At 43.3% G+C, this 19,540-nt stretch overlaps 1 protein-coding gene across 1 annotated transcript in view; it reads left to right on the forward strand.

The window, feature by feature from the left end:
• NPHS1 (NPHS1 adhesion molecule, nephrin) overlaps window positions 1–19,024 on the forward strand; it is a 78,478-nt gene extending 59,454 nt beyond the window's left edge. The window contains exons 17-30 of the mRNA XM_066606415.1: window positions 164–304; window positions 1,646–1,767; window positions 2,788–2,953; window positions 3,122–3,278; window positions 6,110–6,261; window positions 10,010–10,121; window positions 10,387–10,568; window positions 11,486–11,545; window positions 11,843–11,965; window positions 12,712–12,736; window positions 12,969–13,080; window positions 13,150–13,264; window positions 18,525–18,631; window positions 18,715–19,024. Coding sequence (XP_066462512.1) covers window positions 164–304; window positions 1,646–1,767; window positions 2,788–2,953; window positions 3,122–3,278; window positions 6,110–6,261; window positions 10,010–10,121; window positions 10,387–10,568; window positions 11,486–11,545; window positions 11,843–11,965; window positions 12,712–12,736; window positions 12,969–13,080; window positions 13,150–13,264; window positions 18,525–18,631; window positions 18,715–18,843 — 1,703 coding nt within the window. The 3' untranslated portion in view covers window positions 18,844–19,024. The remainder of the gene's footprint in view (window positions 1–163; window positions 305–1,645; window positions 1,768–2,787; window positions 2,954–3,121; window positions 3,279–6,109; window positions 6,262–10,009; window positions 10,122–10,386; window positions 10,569–11,485; window positions 11,546–11,842; window positions 11,966–12,711; window positions 12,737–12,968; window positions 13,081–13,149; window positions 13,265–18,524; window positions 18,632–18,714) is intronic.
• Window positions 19,025–19,540: the final 516 nt, after the last annotated feature.

Here is a 19,540-nt window from a genome sequence, read left to right on the forward strand (position 1 = left end):
AAAAAGAAACCTTGCTCATAGCGCAAATACGTCCTGCTGAGGCGTGCGCAATTGCGCATACGCTCATGTGAAGGAGCCCCTCTGCTCCTCTGTATTTTGGGGTCATGTTTCACCTGGTTGCTGATGTGCTGAGCAGGTAAATGACCCGCTGGTCGTCTTATAGAAGGAGCTCACAGACACCACCTGAAGGGCGCGGGCTCTCTGGAGATGTGGAACGTCAGTCGAGCGGACTCGGGGATGTACAGCGTCACCTGCGAGAACAAGGAGGGGGAGAACAGCACTGCCGTACAACTGGACGTTCATTGTAAGTTCCAAGATGCAAATCTCGTATGTGTTCTAGTACTTGTGGTGTCAATTAGAATTGTTCTCTGTTATCAGCCAGTGTCTTACAAAGGGATTACTGGAGTCATAGTCTGCTGTGCAGCTGAAAGCAACCCCCATGATCACAAGCTTCTATCACATATCTTCAAATCTGGAGAATCTTGTAAGACGTGTGCCCAGGCGTCTTGTAGTGGTTGCATCGCAGCCTCGTTGAACCCCACAGTGTATAGGACCCCATGTAACTGGAGGGGCCGTGACTCGGAAGGACAGCTGGCCAGCAAGCCAGGGCCTTACCGGCTCCTCCATAAACACCATTAGGTCGGGAAGGATATAGTTTCTCCTTAGGGGGAGACTTAAATGAGAGACCTTCCCAGCCTTTGTCTATAGGCCTCTCACTAGCCGAGCCATAAACCTGCTGAGCACTGATGAGTGAGGGGCAAAACCCCCGAAACAGCTGTCTGTGTATTATGAATTCTGGCGTTGGCTCACAATTCCCAGTCACGGTTACAAGGCTGGTTAAAAGGTCAGACATTGACTTACAGGAATGCTGCCTTCCAATAGGTGGCGCTGTGGAGGCATTGTTCCATCTTTCATTTGCATATTTCCCAGAGGAGCATGCATGGCCTTGTAAGGCTCCTCACACTCTCTAGATGCTCTCCCTAAGGAGGAACGATACCCTTCCTGACCCACATCATAGACCTCTCACCCCGCCAGCAAGCAACCTACTGTACACTGATGAGTAGGGATGAGCGAGCATACTCGATAAGGCAAACTACTCGAGCAAGTAGTGCCTTATTCGAGTACCTGCCCACTCGTCTCTAAAGATTCGGCTGCCAGCGCGGGTGACGGGTGAGTTGCGGCAGTGAGCAGGGGGGAGAGAGGGACAAAGAGATCTCCCCTCTGTTCCTCCCCGCTCAGCTCCGCCCCCTGCCGGCACCCGAATCAATGGTGGAACTTTTCTTTGCTCTTTTCATGTATTTTTACGTTTTTTTGCCTCTGCAACATATAATTTTTTTCTCTCTAAATGGAAACTGTCAGCAAGCTGCTGTTAATAGGTCTGGTCTTTTTATCATATGCCACATTAAGAAGGCTACTGTTGATTGTCCTACTGTGAATCCCATCGGCGCCTTGATATTCCAAGTAGCCTGGGAATAAGACCAAAGATCCGTCAGCAACAACTTGCCTATGGTTTCCCATCTTTTTTTACCTCTCCTGCACAAAATGAACACCGCTTTGCCATAAGAGGCAGAGGAGATTCATCATACAGGCAAATGCTCATCAATGGTGAAGCTTCACTGATATTTTTCGGTTTTTGCCCCCACAGATTCTCCATCTATTCGCAGCCTTGTTGACCCCACGGAAGTGGACTTGGGGGAGAGAGCGGAGCTCGTGTGTGTGGCAGATGCTAATCCTGTCAGCGATGCCATGTTTCAGTGGAGATGGCTGGTACGGAGCGCCATTGTGGCCTTTTCCTGGCTTCTATGGATTATGTCTGGTGGCAGCAGGACTACTTCTGGGAGCGGATCCCTGAATGGCGCAGGAGATGATGTGCGGATCCACATCAATATCCTCTTTGAATAGCCACAGCTATGTGCGCACATTGATAAACACAAGGGGGCGTATGTAGAATGGCTCCTACACCAAGGTCTCCATGACAATAGAAGGGAGAACTCCGTCCTCAGAATCTCTCAGTAGTGCAGCCTCAGGCTTCGGGCCTGTAGCTACGAGTAATCAGATCGAAGCAGGGACTCTTTGGGGGACCTCCATCTGCCAGGTGGAAGCTGATGCCAGCTTGAAGCTGGCAAGGGTTTCTGTTAGTATGTATCCTAATTTCTGGCGTACATTATGGTAAATATGACAGGCCACACCCACTACCGTCAGGCCCTGCCCACTTTTTGAAAAAGTGGTGGGGCTGGGTGTAAATCTCCAAAAAGTCAGAAATCTGGTGAACGAAACATGATACTTATGCCCCAAAGCCTCCATGACAACAAAGGGATGTGTAGCCATCAGAGTCTCAGTAGTGCAGCCTCAGGCTTTAGACCTGTAACTACAAGTGATCACATTTCAGCATTGACTCTGTGGGGAACGTTCATGAAACTTCTTATGCCAGTTTCTACTTGTTTGCACAAACATTTTGCGACTTTTTGTGGTTTGTGCTGTTGTTCGCCACTTTCCTGGAAAAGGGGCGTGGCTTGTTGAGCGTCGGCGCGGCCACCCTGGACTGACAGATTTATATGTAATTTACACCAAAAACTGGAGTAAATTATACCAGAAATATATGGCAGGTTGGACCTGTTATAGATTTCTATATAGGTGCATGGAGAATCTAGATTCGCCTAATATACGGGGAGGTTTGCGCCTCTTTATATATTAGGCGCATCGTACACCAGGGGAAATAATATTAAGACCCGCGCTTGAAATGCTGGTCTTAATACATTTCATCCTTTGTGTCTTTCCTATCAACAGGGAGACGAGGAGAGAGATTTGTCCGCTTTGGAAAGACAAGTTGATGGTCTTACTGGACGACTGATCATCAATGACGCCAAGAGGACGGATGCCGGGCGTTATGAGTGCATGGTGGATAATGGAGTCCCCCCATCTGTCAAGGCTGATGCCCGCCTTATTGTGCGTTGTAAGTAGGATTTCCATAATGACGGCTCCCCTCCAGTCAGGAAATGACCGCCATATTCATTTCCATTGGGCGTACTGACCAACCATGGGAGTTGAGGACCCTTCTCCTCCTTCTGGAGGCTGCTGTACCCACCACAAGACTTTTCTTCCTGATTCTTGTTTCCTGCAGTTAAGCCGGAGATAGACAAAGGCGTTCACCTCAGCAAAGTGGCCGTTCCCGGAGACGGGAAAAGTTCAACGGGGCTCGAATGTAAAGCTGAGGGGATCCCAAATGTGGCCTTCAGCTGGGCGAAGAATGGCATCACCCTGGACTTCTCAAACCCCAGGTATTCAGATCTCTGATAGTGACGAGCGACGCATTTCAGTCAGTCAGGGTAGTCTGGCCAGATTCCAGGACTCTCATGGGCCGAGTCGAATGGCCCGTCATCACCTAATCACTGGATCTTCCCATATTACCACCGGCTACCATAAATAAACAGTAATTCCAGAGCCGCGGTCCGGCTCCCCCATTTCCTGGTGCTGTACAGAGACATTGGGGCAGATTTACTGTCTAATAGTTAGAAAGTGTAAACTTGGACAGTCTTAAAATGCGCCACTTATCACAGGGTATAAACTTGGTTTAACACCAGATTTTTCAGCAAAATATTGGTGCATTTTGGAGGTAAAAGGCACATTTAGGCCACACCCATTTCCTCAAGCCACACCCTTTCTTGTGCTTGCTGAAAAAAGTGGGAATTCCTAATATCATCAAGGGAATTTTTGACACCAGTTTTCCAGCAGCTTTTCTTTTCTTCTTCAGTTTAAAGATATAACAAATGCATCAAATGTCGCCTGATGGTGATGGGTTTGTCGCATTTTTACATATATCTAGAGGCGTGGACTCACGGGGCTTATTTACTTAGATCAGTGTATCACAGCCCAGTCTAATAAAAGCCTATGGTCAGCTACAAGTAACAAATATATTATAAAGTGCCGGAGGAAAACCTACGCCAGCTAGACTAGCCATGCATGGCCACGCCTTCAAAAGCAGAGCCCCTCCCACTTTTTGTAAAAGCACCAGGGAGTGGCATAAATGACAGAAACGTTGCAGAGCCCTATTTATTATGATCTGAACTCCAGAATTCTGGCATCCAAAAGTCACAATTTTGGCGCACACGCTTTAACTGGGGCTTTTTAGTGCCCCACCATGCTTTCAAAAAGTAGACGGGCAGGGTGTGGAAGACACATTTACTATATTGGTGTAGATTTTAGCAAAAACCTTCTCCAGCTGGTAGTTGACGTAGGTTTTCATCTGGAGCATGGAGGCACCACCGGATGAATCACATGTAGTAAGAGGCTTCCGCCTCCGAATTCACTTGTTGCTCATAGCTTGGCACAGGCTTTACATATGTGAAACACCGGTCTACGTAGATCAACCCGGCCGTTTTGGTGCGTCGCGGGCCAAAACTCTGTCATCCAGTTTATAATAAATAAGCCCCCCCTGTACTCCCCCCAGCTAGTGGAGTGTGATTAGGACAAATGTTGGAACGTTTTATGAAGTTGCACATCATAGATGTCTCTAAAAACCTCCCGCCACTCAAACCTGCCGTCTTTTCTAGACTCTTTGGAAAAGTGAGAGGCGGAACATGTGTTCTTTGTGGCGCAAATTAATAGTAAGAAGGTCTAAAGTTATTGGCATAAAAAAAAAATTGTACAACTTACACCAAAGTCTTCCCCAGCACCAGTGATAAATTTGCTCCAAAGTGTCTAAAACACATCATAAATGGGGTGCAAAGTATACAAGAGGGACATATAATAATAATCTTTATTTGTAAAGCGCCAACTTATTCCGCACATTACGAACATTACAGAAAATACAAAAGTTACATGTGGTATTCAATTATTTAGAAATAATGGGGGTGGGGTGAAAAAGAAGGAGATGGACCAAGGGGGAACACAGCAATGCGACAATCACATGTGATATACAGTTTTTTTGGGACACAAACAGGGTAGGGTAGTATAGGAGGTGTGTGGCAGGAAGTATACATGATAGGCAAAAGTGGAAAGCCATAGGAAGAGGCAGGAGGCATATTGTGGGGATGCGGGACTAGATCAGGTGGTTTGGTATGCGTCTATGAAGAGGTGCGTCTTTAAGGCACATCTGAAGTTCTGCGCGTCGGGGATTGTCCGGATGTTTTGGGGTAGAGCGTTCCAGAGGACCGGTGCTGCTCTAGAGAAGTCCTTTAGGCGAGTGTGTGAGGTTCGTATTAGAGGGGTGTTTAGTCTGAGAGTGTTAGCAGTTCGAAGTGTGCAGGCTGGGTGGTGTACAAACAGGAAGTAAGCGATGTACGGTGATGAGGGGCCATGGAGAGCTTTGTGGGCAATGAGTTTGAATTTAGTTCTGTGATACGTGGGCAGCCAGTGCAGCGACTGGCATAGTGCAGAGGAGTCTGAGAAGCATCTAGGTAGGAAGATGAGTCTAGCTGCCGCATTTAGTATGGATTGGAGGGGGGAGAATCTGGTGCGGGAAAGGCCAATAAGCAGCGAGTTCCAGTAGTCGATTCGGGAGTGGATGAGGGCGACTACGAGTGTATTTAGCGTGGTGAGGAACGGACGTATTTTAGCAATATTCCTGAGGTGTATGGGGCATGTTTGGGCCAGAGATTGGATATGGGGGGTAAAGGAGAGGTCAGAGTCCAGTGTGACGCCAAGGCAGCGGGCATGCTGTCTGGGGGTTATGATGGTGCCAGACACTGGAATGGAGATGTTGAGGGGAGGTCAGCTGGTTAAAGGGCGGAAAGACAAGGAGGTCACTTTTGGGTTTCAACAGTGTAGAGGTGGTATTGGAGGCCAAATCTGCAAATTGTTTGACCCATTGCGTTCGTCTGATACAAGACGTTTTTTTGGCGCAATTTTTGCAATTAAACTGGCAAATATTCAATTGTAAATCCCCCCATTGTGAATATACAGTTCAGTGATGGGAATGACCTCCTCAGGACATTCTCACGATTGCCTTCCGGTATTTTTGCCACCATTTTGGAGCAACTTTTTCAATTCTTTTAGTAGACCAGCTATTTTACGGATGAAACTGACATATGAAAAAGGGGGCAGGTGGGAAGTGGGGCGTCGCGCTGCGGTTTATTAACTATTCCCTGTCTACTTTTTATGGATTTCTTAGGTATTCTGTGAAAACGTCTCATGAGTTGTGGATTCACAGAAGCACACTGATCATTGCCAATGTGAGCGCGGTGCATGATTACGCCATCTTTACCTGCACGGCAACCAACGCTCTGGGAGTGGACAGCTTCTCTATCCATCTTGTCAGCACCAGTAAGGCGATACATGGCTGTCATCCAATAGATTAAAGTGTTCCCTATGGGGGAAAAAAAAGTCATAAGTGACCATGTGATATCTAGCCATGATGGAAAGTGTAAAATAGTCACAAGGTTGCTTGCATTTCTATCGAAGACGCATGTAGAGTTGTGGACAACTTTCTGTGTTTTTGTTTGTTCCCCGCTTTTTGAGGATTGACCACAGGTACTCAATGGGGTGGAGATCTGGTAATTTTTCTGACCCAGAATTTCAGTGTTTTGTTCACGGAGCCACTTAGTTATCACTTTTGTATTGTTACATGGTGGAGAAAGCTTTGGTAATCACCAAATTGCTCCAGGCTGGTTGGGAGAAGTTGCTCGTTGAGGATATTTAGATAGTATTCTTTATTCATGGCCGTATTCTAAAGCCATGAGTGAGCCCGCTCCCTTGGATGAAAGGCAACCCTACCCATATATAGTCTCAAGATGTGATTGTTCTCAGTAAAAGAAAACAAGTAATCTTGTAGATATGATGCCTTTTAATGGCTAAAAAGCGAGCTTTTGGATCTTCTATGGACCCTTCGTCCGGCTTAAGGTCTCAGGATGACACAAGACTCATGGTAGAGCTCACCTATTCTTTTCTGTACAATCATTCTTCCAGATGTCCAAATAGTCTGAGGGGGCTTCATCAGACCAAATATTGTACATAGATCAGACTGCAGAGGACTGGGGTGGTTATATATGTACTTTTTGTACAGATTACCCACTAATAAAATGAAAAATTGATGAAAAATCCAGTGAAAAAAACGTTCAAAAATAATTCTATATGTGACATAAAAAAACACAGCAAAAATAATTTTGGCATAATAAAAAACAGTTATACTCATCTATACTGCTCTTCTGCCTCTGCAGTCGACAAAGTAAGGTTTAGTCACCCGTAAACATCCGGTTAGAGCAATCATGTGATCGCTACGGCGAGTTCTCTATCACAGCAATCACATGGGATTGTCATATGATCGATCTTTGCCCGAAAGCCATCGGGTGACAGAAAGTACTTTGTAGACTGCAGAGGCCGGAGCACGAGGAGCGCGGGTGAGTATAACTTTTTTTTTTTTTAGTTTCATTGTAATTGAGTAGATAGTTAAACAAAAAATTCCACCTCTCCACTAGTCCCAGGACCCGGATGGGCCACTGCGACCTTTCCCTGTAGGTTTATTGGCCAAGCTGACACTGATGATGGAGCACCATGTCACATGACAGAAGTGATAACAAAGTGGCTCAGTGGACAAAACATTGACATTTTGGGTCTGTGACCAGGAAACTCCACCGAATTCATGGAGAACAGGAGAAGTCCCAGAAGATTGGAAAAGGGCAAATGTTGTCCTTATCTTCAAAAAAGGGAAGAAGGTGGATCCAGGAAACTACAGGCCTGTGAGCCTGACTTCTATACCGGGAAAGATCTTTGAACAAATTATTAAACAGCATGTATGCAAGTACTTGGAGGAAAATGAAGTAATTACCCAGAGCCAGCTGGGTTTGTAACAAACAAGGCATGCCAGACTAATCTAATTTCCTTCTACGACAGAATCACATATAGTATCACATATCAGTTATAGCATATCTTGACCTTAGTAAAGCATTTGACAAAGTATCTCATACTATACATATTGAAAAAATGACCAAATATGGGATTGACAAGGCAACTGTTAGGTGGATTCACAACTGGCTGAGTGATCGTACCCAAAAAGTGGTCATAAATGGCTGCACAACCAAGTGGAAGAAGGTATCAAGTGAGGAACCACAAGGCTCTGTCCTAGGCCCAGTGTTGTTCAATATTTTTATAAATGATTCAGAGGAAAGAATTGATGGGAAACTGATCAAATTTGCCAATGACACAAAGCTAGGAGGGATAGCTAACACTAGTGAAGAGAAAGAGAGTATTCAGAAAGACCTAGAAAAGCTTGTACAGTGGGCGGCGACTAACAGAATGGTATTTAACAAGGAGAAATGCAAAGTCCTACATCTGGGCAAGAAAAATGAAAAAAATACATACAGAATGGGAGGAATTGGGCTAAGCAGCAGCACATGTGAAAAAGACTTGGGTATACTAATAGATCACAGACTGAACATGAGTCAACATTGTTATGCAGCAGCAAAAAGGGCAACTTTCTACTCTTCCTTAGTCACACCTCATCCGGAATACTGTGTCCAGTTCTGGGCCTCCCAGTTTAAAAAAGACACAAACTGGAGTAAGTTCAGAGAAGAGTTACCAAGGTGGTGAGCGGTCTGCAAATCATGTCCTATGAAGAACGGTTAAAGGATCTGGGAATGTTTAGCTTGCAAAAAAGAAGGCTGCGAGGAGACTTTAAAGGGGTTGTCCTGCAGAAGCAAGTGCAGTTATGCACTTCTCTATGGCCATATTAATGCACTTTGTAATATACATCGTGCATTAAATATTGGCCATACAGAAGTTATACACTTACCCCCTCCGGTGCTGGCATCCCCGTCTCCATAGCGACGACTGAAGCCTTCCTCTCTGGTCGCCGCAACAGTCGCGCTTGCGCTGAGAAAAATCATCTCCTGATGGCTCCGGGCTCACGAGCTGCGTCCTGGCTCCTCCCCCTTCTCAGCGTCATCACGTAGCTCCGCCCCGTCACATGGTGCCAATCAGCCAATGAGGTGGCTGTAATCGGCAGTGGAGTTCAGACTGGAGAAGAACATCCATGGTGCACCATGGGAGAAGACCCGCAGTGCACCATGGGAGAAGACCAGCGGTGCACCTTGGGAAATGACGGCAGCCATCTTGGAAGAAGATTTTTATATCTTCATGAAACAGCTTCATGGTGAGTAGAAACGCTCTAAAAAACGATTTACATGGGTAGTTTGTAATGCTTGCTTAACATGTGGGACTGGGGTGTGAAAATGTTTTCGTTTTGGCCGCGGGACAACCCCTTTAATATCTGTCTACAAATATCTGAAGGGCTGTCACAGTGCAGAGGGATCAGCCCTATTCTCATCTGCACAAGGAAAGACTAGAAGCAATGGGATGAAACTGAAAGGGAGGAGACACATTATATATTAGACAGGGAGGGTGATCAACGAGTGGAACAGGTTACCAAGGGAGGTGGGGAGTTCTCCTTCAGTGGAAGTGTTCAAACAAAGGCTGGACAGACATCTGTCTGGGATGATTTAGTGATCCTGCACTGAGCAGGGGGTTGGACCTGATGACCCTAGAGGTCCCTTCCAACTCTACCTGTCTATGATTCTATGATCTCAGTTCCATTGTGAACCTGTGGTCAATCCTCAAAAAGTGAGTGGACAAACAAAAACACAGAAATGCGATAAATTCCAAGCACTGAATGGAAGAATGGGCTGTCATAAGTCATGATTGGCCCAGAAGCTGATATCCAGTGTGCCAGTAGGAAGTGAAGGAGTCTTGAAAACTAAGGGTCACCACTGTAAATATCGAGTCCTTGACTAAACTTAATGTATTTGTCAATAAAAGTTTACTTCTGAAATTCTTATAATTTTACTTTAGTAACCATAGCAACATCTGACTAACAGATCCAAAAACACTGAAGCAGCAAACTTTGTGAAAAACTAAATTTGTGTCACTTTCAAACATTTTGGCCATCATGTTGCCATAGATACAAAGGTAACTCAGACCTGACCGACACTTTCACAGGATCTTCAGTTGTTATTCACTTTATGAATAGCAGTTGGCGTTTCTTATAAGCTGCAGTAAATCTTCTCTATGTTGCCCCGAGGTCGCCCCGATCCACCTACTGATCTGAAGATCTTGAGCTTTACCCACAACTCAGTGACCCTTGGATGGAAGGAGGGATTTGATGGAGGAGTGGAACAACAATTTCGAGTCCGGTTAGTGGATTATTTTTTCAATTGGCTTTACCTGCAGCTTTTCCTGCCTGCATGTGTGTCAGTTCTTACTGGAGTACTAGCATTCTATTCATGAAGCAGGTGGCCCTGGATGAACATTATTATTGGGTAATCTCACTCAGGGAACTAATGTAATGCAAAGAATTGTAAGAAAACATGAAAAACAAGTGCTAGTCATCATAATCTAGCGTTCATTCCAATACTCCACCTAGTGGTCAGTTGTTAGAAATGCACTGCTGTTTTGCAGGTATCGGATGAGCGGTGCTGACAGTTACATGTACGTCGATGTCTTCCCACCCCGGTCCACTGTTTTTACTATTGTTGGACTTAGAGGCAGTACAGTGTATAACTTCTCTGTGAACGCCGTCAACAAGCTGGGAGACAGCGACTATGCAGATGGCGGAGCCGTGCTGACAGTCACTACACAAGGTAATCCCTGCCGAGTGGAACAATAAACCGCAGCTCATCCTTAAAGGAACACTCAGTACTGGTACATTGTGTGATGCCCAATGCAGGGCCAAAGGGGGTGGAGCATGGCAGGGATTTAGAGAATACCAAGAGAGACCCCCTGTGTAATGCTCCACCCCCAGGTCATAATACTGGACATCGTATTGTTTTCCCATAAGTTATTCTTTAAAGGGAACCCTGCACAGAACAGACCAACAACACTCCCCCATAGAAGTCAGTAGGTGATGTAACAGCTCACCTCCTCCCTCTACCTGCACAGGTCACAGGGCTCGCCCACAACACTCCTCCATAGAAGTCTATAGGTGATGAACAAAGTCACCTTCTCCCCTTCTTGCACAGTTCACAGAGCATGCCCACAACACTCTCCCACAAAAGTCTATAGATGATGGTCTCAGCTGACCCCCTTCTTGCACAGGTAACAGAGCATGCTCACAATCCTCTTCCATAGAGGTCTATGGGTAGTGGTCATAGCTTACCTCCTCCCCTCTCTGTAAAGGTCACAGAGCATGGCCACAACACCCTCCCATAGGAGTCTACTGGTGATGATCACAGCTCAACTCCTTACCCTCCCTGCAAAGGTCACCATGTATGCCCACAATACTCTCCCCTAGAAGTCAGTGAGTCCCTTCCTGCGCATTGTTTCCATGACCCATGAGGCTGCTGTAAAGAATCTGTAAATCCTGTTAAATGCAGCTCAGGCAAGGTGGCCAAAGTCATGTATAGAGAAGAGAATAAGAAAACCACAAAGCAGAAAGTAAAAACAGATAAAAATAGAAAGTGTTTCACTATTTGTTTCTAATTAGTAATTATATATATAATGTATTCACATCCCTTTAAATGTCACCTAACCTTTTCAAACACTTGTATTGATCTTCCAGAGGACACTGATTTGAAGCTCCCTGGACCCACACAGCCCCCTCCTTCTGTCCCAGAGGCCGGTGAGTTGCTGAGAGAGTTCTGAGGTGCTGAAGGGTTTGTCTCAATGGAACCCACCAATCACCATGTAATGTTACTGGGCTTCCCTGTAGAAGCTTCATGTTGTAAAGCTCTTCCACTTTGGGCGGAGCTTAGCTGTCACCCCCCAAAGTGGGTGGAGCCTGAAAGCTATTTGGTGGGGTGGGAAGATATTGGGAAGAGCAAGTTGCTACATTGTAGAACCTGTACTGTGACAGTTACTGCTGGGAGGAAAGGAAGGAGAACATAAAAGCACTGTTTGTATATTACGTTCCTCCCAGATGATTTCCAATGGACCCCGTATCTGTTCGCGGCCATCGGTGCAGGCGGGGTGCTACTCATCTTATTAAATGCAGGGCTCGTCTTCTGCCTGGTGAGGAGGTTCGGAAGGAGGACGAAAGAAGGTAAAGCAAAAGGCAGTTTAACGTGTTATTTTCCAGTATTGCTACTTGGAAGCCATCAGCAAGAAGGTTGTTTGATGTTGACTTATTTTAATATGTTTTAATTATAATCTGACTATACGGCTATTTACCGAATGCCGGCATTAGATATTGATGAGCTGAAATTCATAGGGTATTAATGTGTTAATGAGCACAACCCTGGAAAAAATGCTCATCAGGGGAACTTAAAAAATTCTAAAAGTGGCCTCCTGTTGGAGATGGGGCCAAGTTACTAATAGGCGAGGCTAATACAAGTAGGTGTGGTCATAAGCATGCTCTATATAGCCATGCTGGTGGTTGATTGGGTCTGGCCCTTTAAATTATGCTGTTTTTCTTCCTCCTCCTTTTCTGTGTCTGTGCCCTTGTTGTGGGAGAGCAGGGCCTGAAGCACATGCTCCATCTTGCATTAGCCCAAATTCAACCACAGTAAGCCCACTGGAGTGCAGTGAGTCATGACATCTGCCCAAATGCTGATATCAGCCCTGCCTGACCAGACTAGCCCCTTACCAGACTGGCCCATTGAGATTTCTCCCTGTAGAGCCTATAGCCAATCGGCCCCTGATACCCACAACGGATCTGTCATCAGCAGCTTGTTGACGGTTTCCTTGTAGTAATTACACAGCTCAAATTAAAAGTTAGCTAAAAAACAATGACAACTATAAAAAACATGAATTTTGCATTTGCTTTTACGTTTCTCTTCTTTCTCACAGGGAATGCAGTGAAGAAGGACGAGCGGTAAGAGAAGGAATGGAAGTGACCAATGTGCTCCCTTAGTATTATGGGAGACTTATATATAGCACTTAAAGAGCTTGTATAAAACTAGCAAGAAAGGTTTGTGTGGAATGTATCTATGAATGAAACTGGGCTGCAGTACCAAACATAGCCACATACAAGATTGGTGCTGTTTGTAATTTTCTAATCTGCTACCGCCCCTTTAAATCTTCTTCTTTCTCTTTAACCCCTGCAGCACACCCAAGGGAACCCTCAATGAGTACGGAGATGGAGAACTCATCAATACACAAGCAAAGAAGACATTACTGATTGATAGTGGCTCTGAGACCGGCAGCAGCGCCTACCAGGTGAGGCCGATATGAGAATGAACCAGTATAAGTACAACCATTAATTGTGTTCCGGGTTATCTTTCATAGGACAGTGGATCAGATTCAGGACTGTATTACTACCCGACCCGAGATTATCAGCCCTCACTGTCCCCGCACTATGAGACTGTGGAGAGAGCGGATCCGGAATTCCAGAGCTGGGCAGGTAAGTACAAGATTGTTAGGAATGTAACCACGACAGTTGGGCCGGTCTCACACGTCCGGACTTAAATTGCGGATTCCGCGAGAGTTTGATCCGGAGTGATATACGGTTCAATTAAAAGCCATTGAATAACACAGATCCGCTCACATTAGCGTGTTAGAATTGCGTAATCTGCTCTCGGCTGCGGCATCTGCATCATCACTAAGCGACAATGCGGCAAATATAAATAAAGAAAAAAAAGGTGTGCTGTGCATGACGGCCTGCATGGGGACAAATTCATGCGCAGTACAATTCTGCTGAATGCAGCATCATGGCCAGGCTCACATCTGGAATCCGCTGCGGGGCCTCCGCAAGTAGAGTGTGCTTATGGCCGCGTGAGACCAGCCTTAATGTATGTTCGTATACATAAGAGGAAAAATTGTTCAAATATTCTTGTACATAGGGGGCCTTAGTCAGACGGGCGTTTTTAGCCGCGATTTGCGCATGCGCATGCGTCCGGCGATTTTATAGAACCATTGCTTTGCAATGGTATCGGACACATGAGCGCTTTTTATGCGCTCGGCCGATAAATTATAGAACAAAAAATCGCAGATCGCACCTATCTGCGATCTGCGATTCCTGTTCTCTTCTCTATATGCGCTCAATGGGGCCGGCGGCAGCAGCGCCGACCCCATTGAGAACGTATAGAAGACAAATCATTCTTCTCTGCCACAGCTGTAACAGCTGTGGCAGAGAAGAACGATGTTTGCCCATTCAATTCAATGGAGCGGCAATACAGCCGCTCCATTGAAAGCAATGGGCTGCCGGCGTGCGCGGGGTGAATTGTCGGGAAGGGGTTAAATATATAAGCCCTTCCCTGCAATTCATCCTAAAATGTGTTAAAATAAAAAAAAAATGTATACTCACCTTTCCGCTGCAGCCAGAGTCCAGCCGCGGCCGCTGTCAGTTCTCCTGAACTGCTTCTTGGCACTATTCAGCCAGCGGGGCTTTAAAATCCCCGCCTGCTGAATGATCTGCCTCTGATTGGTCACAGCCCTGACCAATCAGAGGCTGAAAACACTCACACACCCATTCATGAATTCATGAATTGGTGAGTGACTGCTGTCTCTCAGCGCTGAGCCAATCAGGGGCAGGTCTGACTTACATCCATTCATGAATTCATGAATGGGTGTGAGTGAGGCATGCCTCTGATTGGCTCAGCGCTGAGCCAATCAGGGGGCAGGTCTGACTCACACCCCCTTCACACCCACTGCAGGACGGCCGCCCGGAGCTCTGGCTGCCAGGAGAAGGTGAGTGTACAATTTTTTTTAATTTTAACACATTTTAGGATGCATTGCAGGGAAGGGCTTATACATTTAAGCCCTTACCGACAATTCATCCCGGGCTCGCCCGCAGCGCATTGCTTTCAATGGAGTCGGCTCTATTGCCGTCTCCATTGAATGCAATGCGCTGGACAGCTCCGGCCCGTTTCTAATGAAACGCGGCTAGGAGCAGATTTTCGGGCAATTTGCGGGCGACTTGCGCGCACCGGTCACGCGATTTGCGGATGCGCATCCGTCATGCGATCCGCAAATCGCGCGAAAAAACGCCCGTCTGACAAAGGCCTTATAGTAGTTATATTCTTGTACATAGGTGCAGTATTATAGTAGTTATATTCTTGTCTATAGGGGGCAGTATTATAGTAGTTATATTCTTGTACATAGGTGCAGTATTATAGTAGTTATATTCTTGTACATAGGTGCAGTATTATAGTAGTTATATTCTTGTCTATAGGGGGCAGTATTATAGTAGTTATATTCTTGTACATAGGTGCAGTATTATAGTAGTTATATTCTTGTACATAGGGGGCAGTATTATAGTAGTTATATTCTTGTACATAGGAGGCAGTATTATAGTAGTTATATTCTTGTACATAGGAGGCAGTATTATAGTAGTTATATTCTTGTACATAGTGGGCAGTATTATAGTAGCTATATTCTTGTACATAGTGGGCAGTATTATAGTAGTTATATTCTTGTACATAGGAGGCAGTACTATAGTAGTTATATTCTTGTACATAGGAGGCAGTACTATAGTAGTTATATTCTTGGACATAAGCAGCAGTATTATAGTAGGTATATTCTTGTACATAGGGGGCCGTATTATAGTAGGTATATTCTTGTACATAGGAGAGGTATTATAGTAGTTATATTCTTGTACATAGGGGCAGTATTATAGTAGTAATATTCTTGTCTATAGGGGGCAGTATTATAGTAGTTATATTCTTGTACATAGGTGCAGTATTATAGTAGTTATATTCTTGTACATAGGTGCAGTATTATAGTAGTTATATTCTTGTCTATAGGGGGCAGTATTATAGTAGTTATATTCTTGTACATAGGTGCAGTATTATAGTAGTTATATTCTTGTACATAGGGGGCAGTATTATAGTAGTTATATTCTTGTACATAGGAGGCAGTATTATAGTAGTTATATTCTTGTACATAGAGGGCAGTATTATAGTAGTTATATTCTTGTACATAGGAGGCAGTATTATAGTAGTTATATTCTTGTACATAGTGGGCAGTATTATAGTAGCTATATTCTTGTCCATAGGGGGCAGTATTATAGTAGTTATATTCTTGTACATAGGAGGCAGTACTATAGTAGTTATATTCTTGTACATAAGGAGCAGTATTATAGTAGGTATATTCTTGTACATAGGGGGCCATATTATAGTAGGTATATTCTTGTACATAGGAGAGGTATTATAGTAGTTATATTCTTGTACATAGGGGCAGTATTATAGTAGTTATATTGTTGTACATAGAAGGCAGTATTATAGTAGTTATATTCTTGTTCATAGGAGTAGTATTATAGTAGTTATATTCTTGTACATAGAGGGCAGTATTATAGTAGTTATATTCTTGTACATAGGGGGCAGTATTATAGTAGTTATATTCCTGTACATAGAAGCAGTATTATAGTAGGTATATTCTTGTACATAGGGGGCAGTATTATAGTAGTTATATTCTTGTACATAGGGGGCAGTATTATAGTAGTTATATTCTTGTACATAGAAGCAGTATTATAGTAGGTATATTCTTGTACATAGGGGGCAGTATTATAGTAGGTATATTCTTGTACATAGGAGCAGTATTATAGTAGTTATATTCTTGTCCATAGGAGGCAGTATTATAGTAGTTATATTCTTGTTCATAGAGGGCAGTATTATAGTAGTTATATACTTGTACATAGGGGGCAGTATTATAGTAGTTATATTCTTGTACATAGGGGCAGTATTATAGTAGTTATATTCTTGTACATAGGGGGCAGTATTATAGTAGTTATATTCTTGTATATAGGGGGCAGTATTATAGTAGTTATATTCTTGTACATAGAGGGCAGTATTATAGTAGTTATATACTTGTACATAGGGGGCAGTATTATAGTAGTTATATTCTTGTACATAGGGGCAGTATTATAGTAGTTATATTCTTGTACATAGGGGGCAGTATTATAGTAGTTATATTCTTGTACATAGGAGGCAGTATTATAGTAGTTATATTCTTGTACATAGAGGGCAGTATTATAGTAGTTATGCTCTTGTCCATAGGGGGCAGTATTATAGTAATTATATTCTTCTACATAGAAGCAGTATTATAGTAGTTATATTCTTGTCCATAGGGGGCAGTATTATAGCAGTTATATTCTTGTACATAGGAGCAGTATTATAGTAGTTATATTCTTGTCCCTAGGGGGCAGTATTATAGCAGTTATATTCTTGTACATAGGGGACAGTATTATAGTAGTTATATACTTGTACATAGAGGGCAGTATTATAGTAGTTATATTCTTGTACATAGGGGGCGGTATTATAGTAGTTATATTCTTGTACATAGGAGCAGTATTATAGTAGTTATATTCTTGTACATAGTGGGCAGTATTATAGTAGTTATATTCTTGTACATAGGGGGCAGTATTATAGTATTTATATTCTTGTACATAGGGGCAGTATTATAGTAGTTATATTCTTGTACATAGGGGCAGTATTATAGTAGTTATATTCTTGTACATAGGGGCAGTATTAGAGTAGTCATATTCTTGTACATAGGAGGCAGTATTATAGTAGTTATATTCTTGTACATAGGGGGCAATATTATAGTTGTTATTTTCTTGTACATAGAGGCAGTATTATAGTAGTTATATTGTACATAGGAGCAGTATTATAGTAGTTATATTCTTGTACATAGGGGCAGTATTATAGTAGTTATAGTCTTGTACATAGGAGGCAGTATTATAGTAGTTATAGTCTTGTACATAGGGAGGCAGTATTATAGTAGTTATTTTCTTGTACATAGGGGGCAATATTATAGTTGTTATTTTCTTGTACATAGGGGCAGTATTATAATAGTTATATTGTACATAGGAGCAGTATTTTATTAGTTATATTCTTGTACATAGGAGGCAGTATTATAGTAGTTATATTCTTGTACATAGGAGGCAGTTTTATAGTAGTTATATTCTTCTACATAGTAGGCAGCATTATATTAGTTATATTCTTGTACATAGGGGCCGTATTATAGTAGTTATATTCTTGTACATAGGAAGCAGTATTATAGTAGTTATATTCTTGTACATAGGGGGCAATATTATAGTAGTTATATTCTCGTACATAGGAGCAGTATTATAGTAGTTATATTCTTGTACATAGGGGGCAGTATTATAGTAGTTATATTCTTGTACATAGGGGGCAGTATTATAGTAGTTATATTCTTGTATATAGGGACAGTTTTATAGTAATTATATTCTTGTACATAGGGGGCAGTATTATAGTAGTTATATTCTTGTACATAAAGAGCAGTATTATAGTAATTATATTCTTGTACATAGGGGGCACAATTATAGTAGTTATATTCTTGTACATAGGGCACAGTATTATAGTAGTTATATTCTTGTATATAGGGGGCAGTATTATAGTAGTTATATTCTTGTACATAGGGGGCAGTATTATAGTAGTTATATTCTTGTACATAGGAGGCAGTATTATAGTAGTTATATTCCTGTACATAGAGGCAGTATTATAGTTGTTATATTCTTGAACATAGGAGCAGTATTATAGTTGTTATATTCTTGTACATAGAGGGCAGTATTATAGTAGTTATAGTCTTGTACATAGGAGGCAGTATTATAGTAGTTATATTCTTGTACATAGGCGGTAATATTACATCAGGTGTAGTAATGAGTTTTGAAAGTGAGAAGCGCTGTTGTTTTTTTCTCCTAGAAGGAGGATATGAAGATTGGTATGGAATGTCTGACCATCATGAATATGAAGAAGTTGGAGGCGAATATCCAACATCCCAGAAAACAAACTGGCAGCCTGGACCTACAGTTAGTTGCATTTACATATGTTTATTCTGCTTTTTGTCCTGTCATGTAAATCACCTGGAGATGATATTTTTGTGTCTTAGCAGGACAGAGACAGAGCAGGGCAGTCATGGGATACGTACCAGGGACCAGGAGGCCGGGTGTATGATGAACCAGATTTGCCATTGTCTGCAACGTTTGAGACACCATATGCGGGACAGGGACACTTGGTGTGAGATATGGATAGTCAGACCCTAATATCCATCTTCTTACAATTTTGACTCAAATGATGTCCCCTTATTTATTTTTTCTAGTTGACAAAAAATTTACCCAGATGAATCCTGTAAACTGCAATGGAGGAAAACTCGAATTCAACCAGTTATAAGTGTCTATTTTCACATAAATGATTTTACCATTTGGGGGGAGGGGAGGGGGGCGTCGAAAGATTTGGGTAAAATTTGTTTACAAAACATATTGTACTACATACTGAATGATTATTGCTGTATGTCTGTGAAAGTCATGAACTATGATCAATAAACGGTAACTGAGGGCCTTGGTGGTCGATTAATATGGCAGCATGGGGAGACTGAAATAGAGGGGAACAGATTGCACTTTTTTCCACCACATAAACTTTTTACATCCTTCCTAAGTGGGCTTTAATACCCAGGGCCGTAGAAACACACTCGCCGTGGGGATATACAGCCGCATGGGCTGTGGATGTGACAGCTCCTTGCTGTTGGCTGCCAGAGGTAGCTGACTACCTGGAGCACTAGGGACCTGCGGGGAGCAACCCCTGGTCATGTGGTCGATTAATGTAAATAGAAAGACGTCAGACATCATACATCTCACGCACGCGCAGAAGGCCAGGAGGCCTGGGAAATTTAAAATTTCTCTGCTCCTGGCTAGCGTGAGTAACCGAGAGCAGAGAGATGT

The sequence above is a fragment of the Eleutherodactylus coqui genome, chromosome 6 (assembly GCF_035609145.1).
Source record: "Eleutherodactylus coqui strain aEleCoq1 chromosome 6, aEleCoq1.hap1, whole genome shotgun sequence".
Lineage (NCBI taxonomy): Eukaryota > Metazoa > Chordata > Amphibia > Anura > Eleutherodactylidae > Eleutherodactylus > Eleutherodactylus coqui.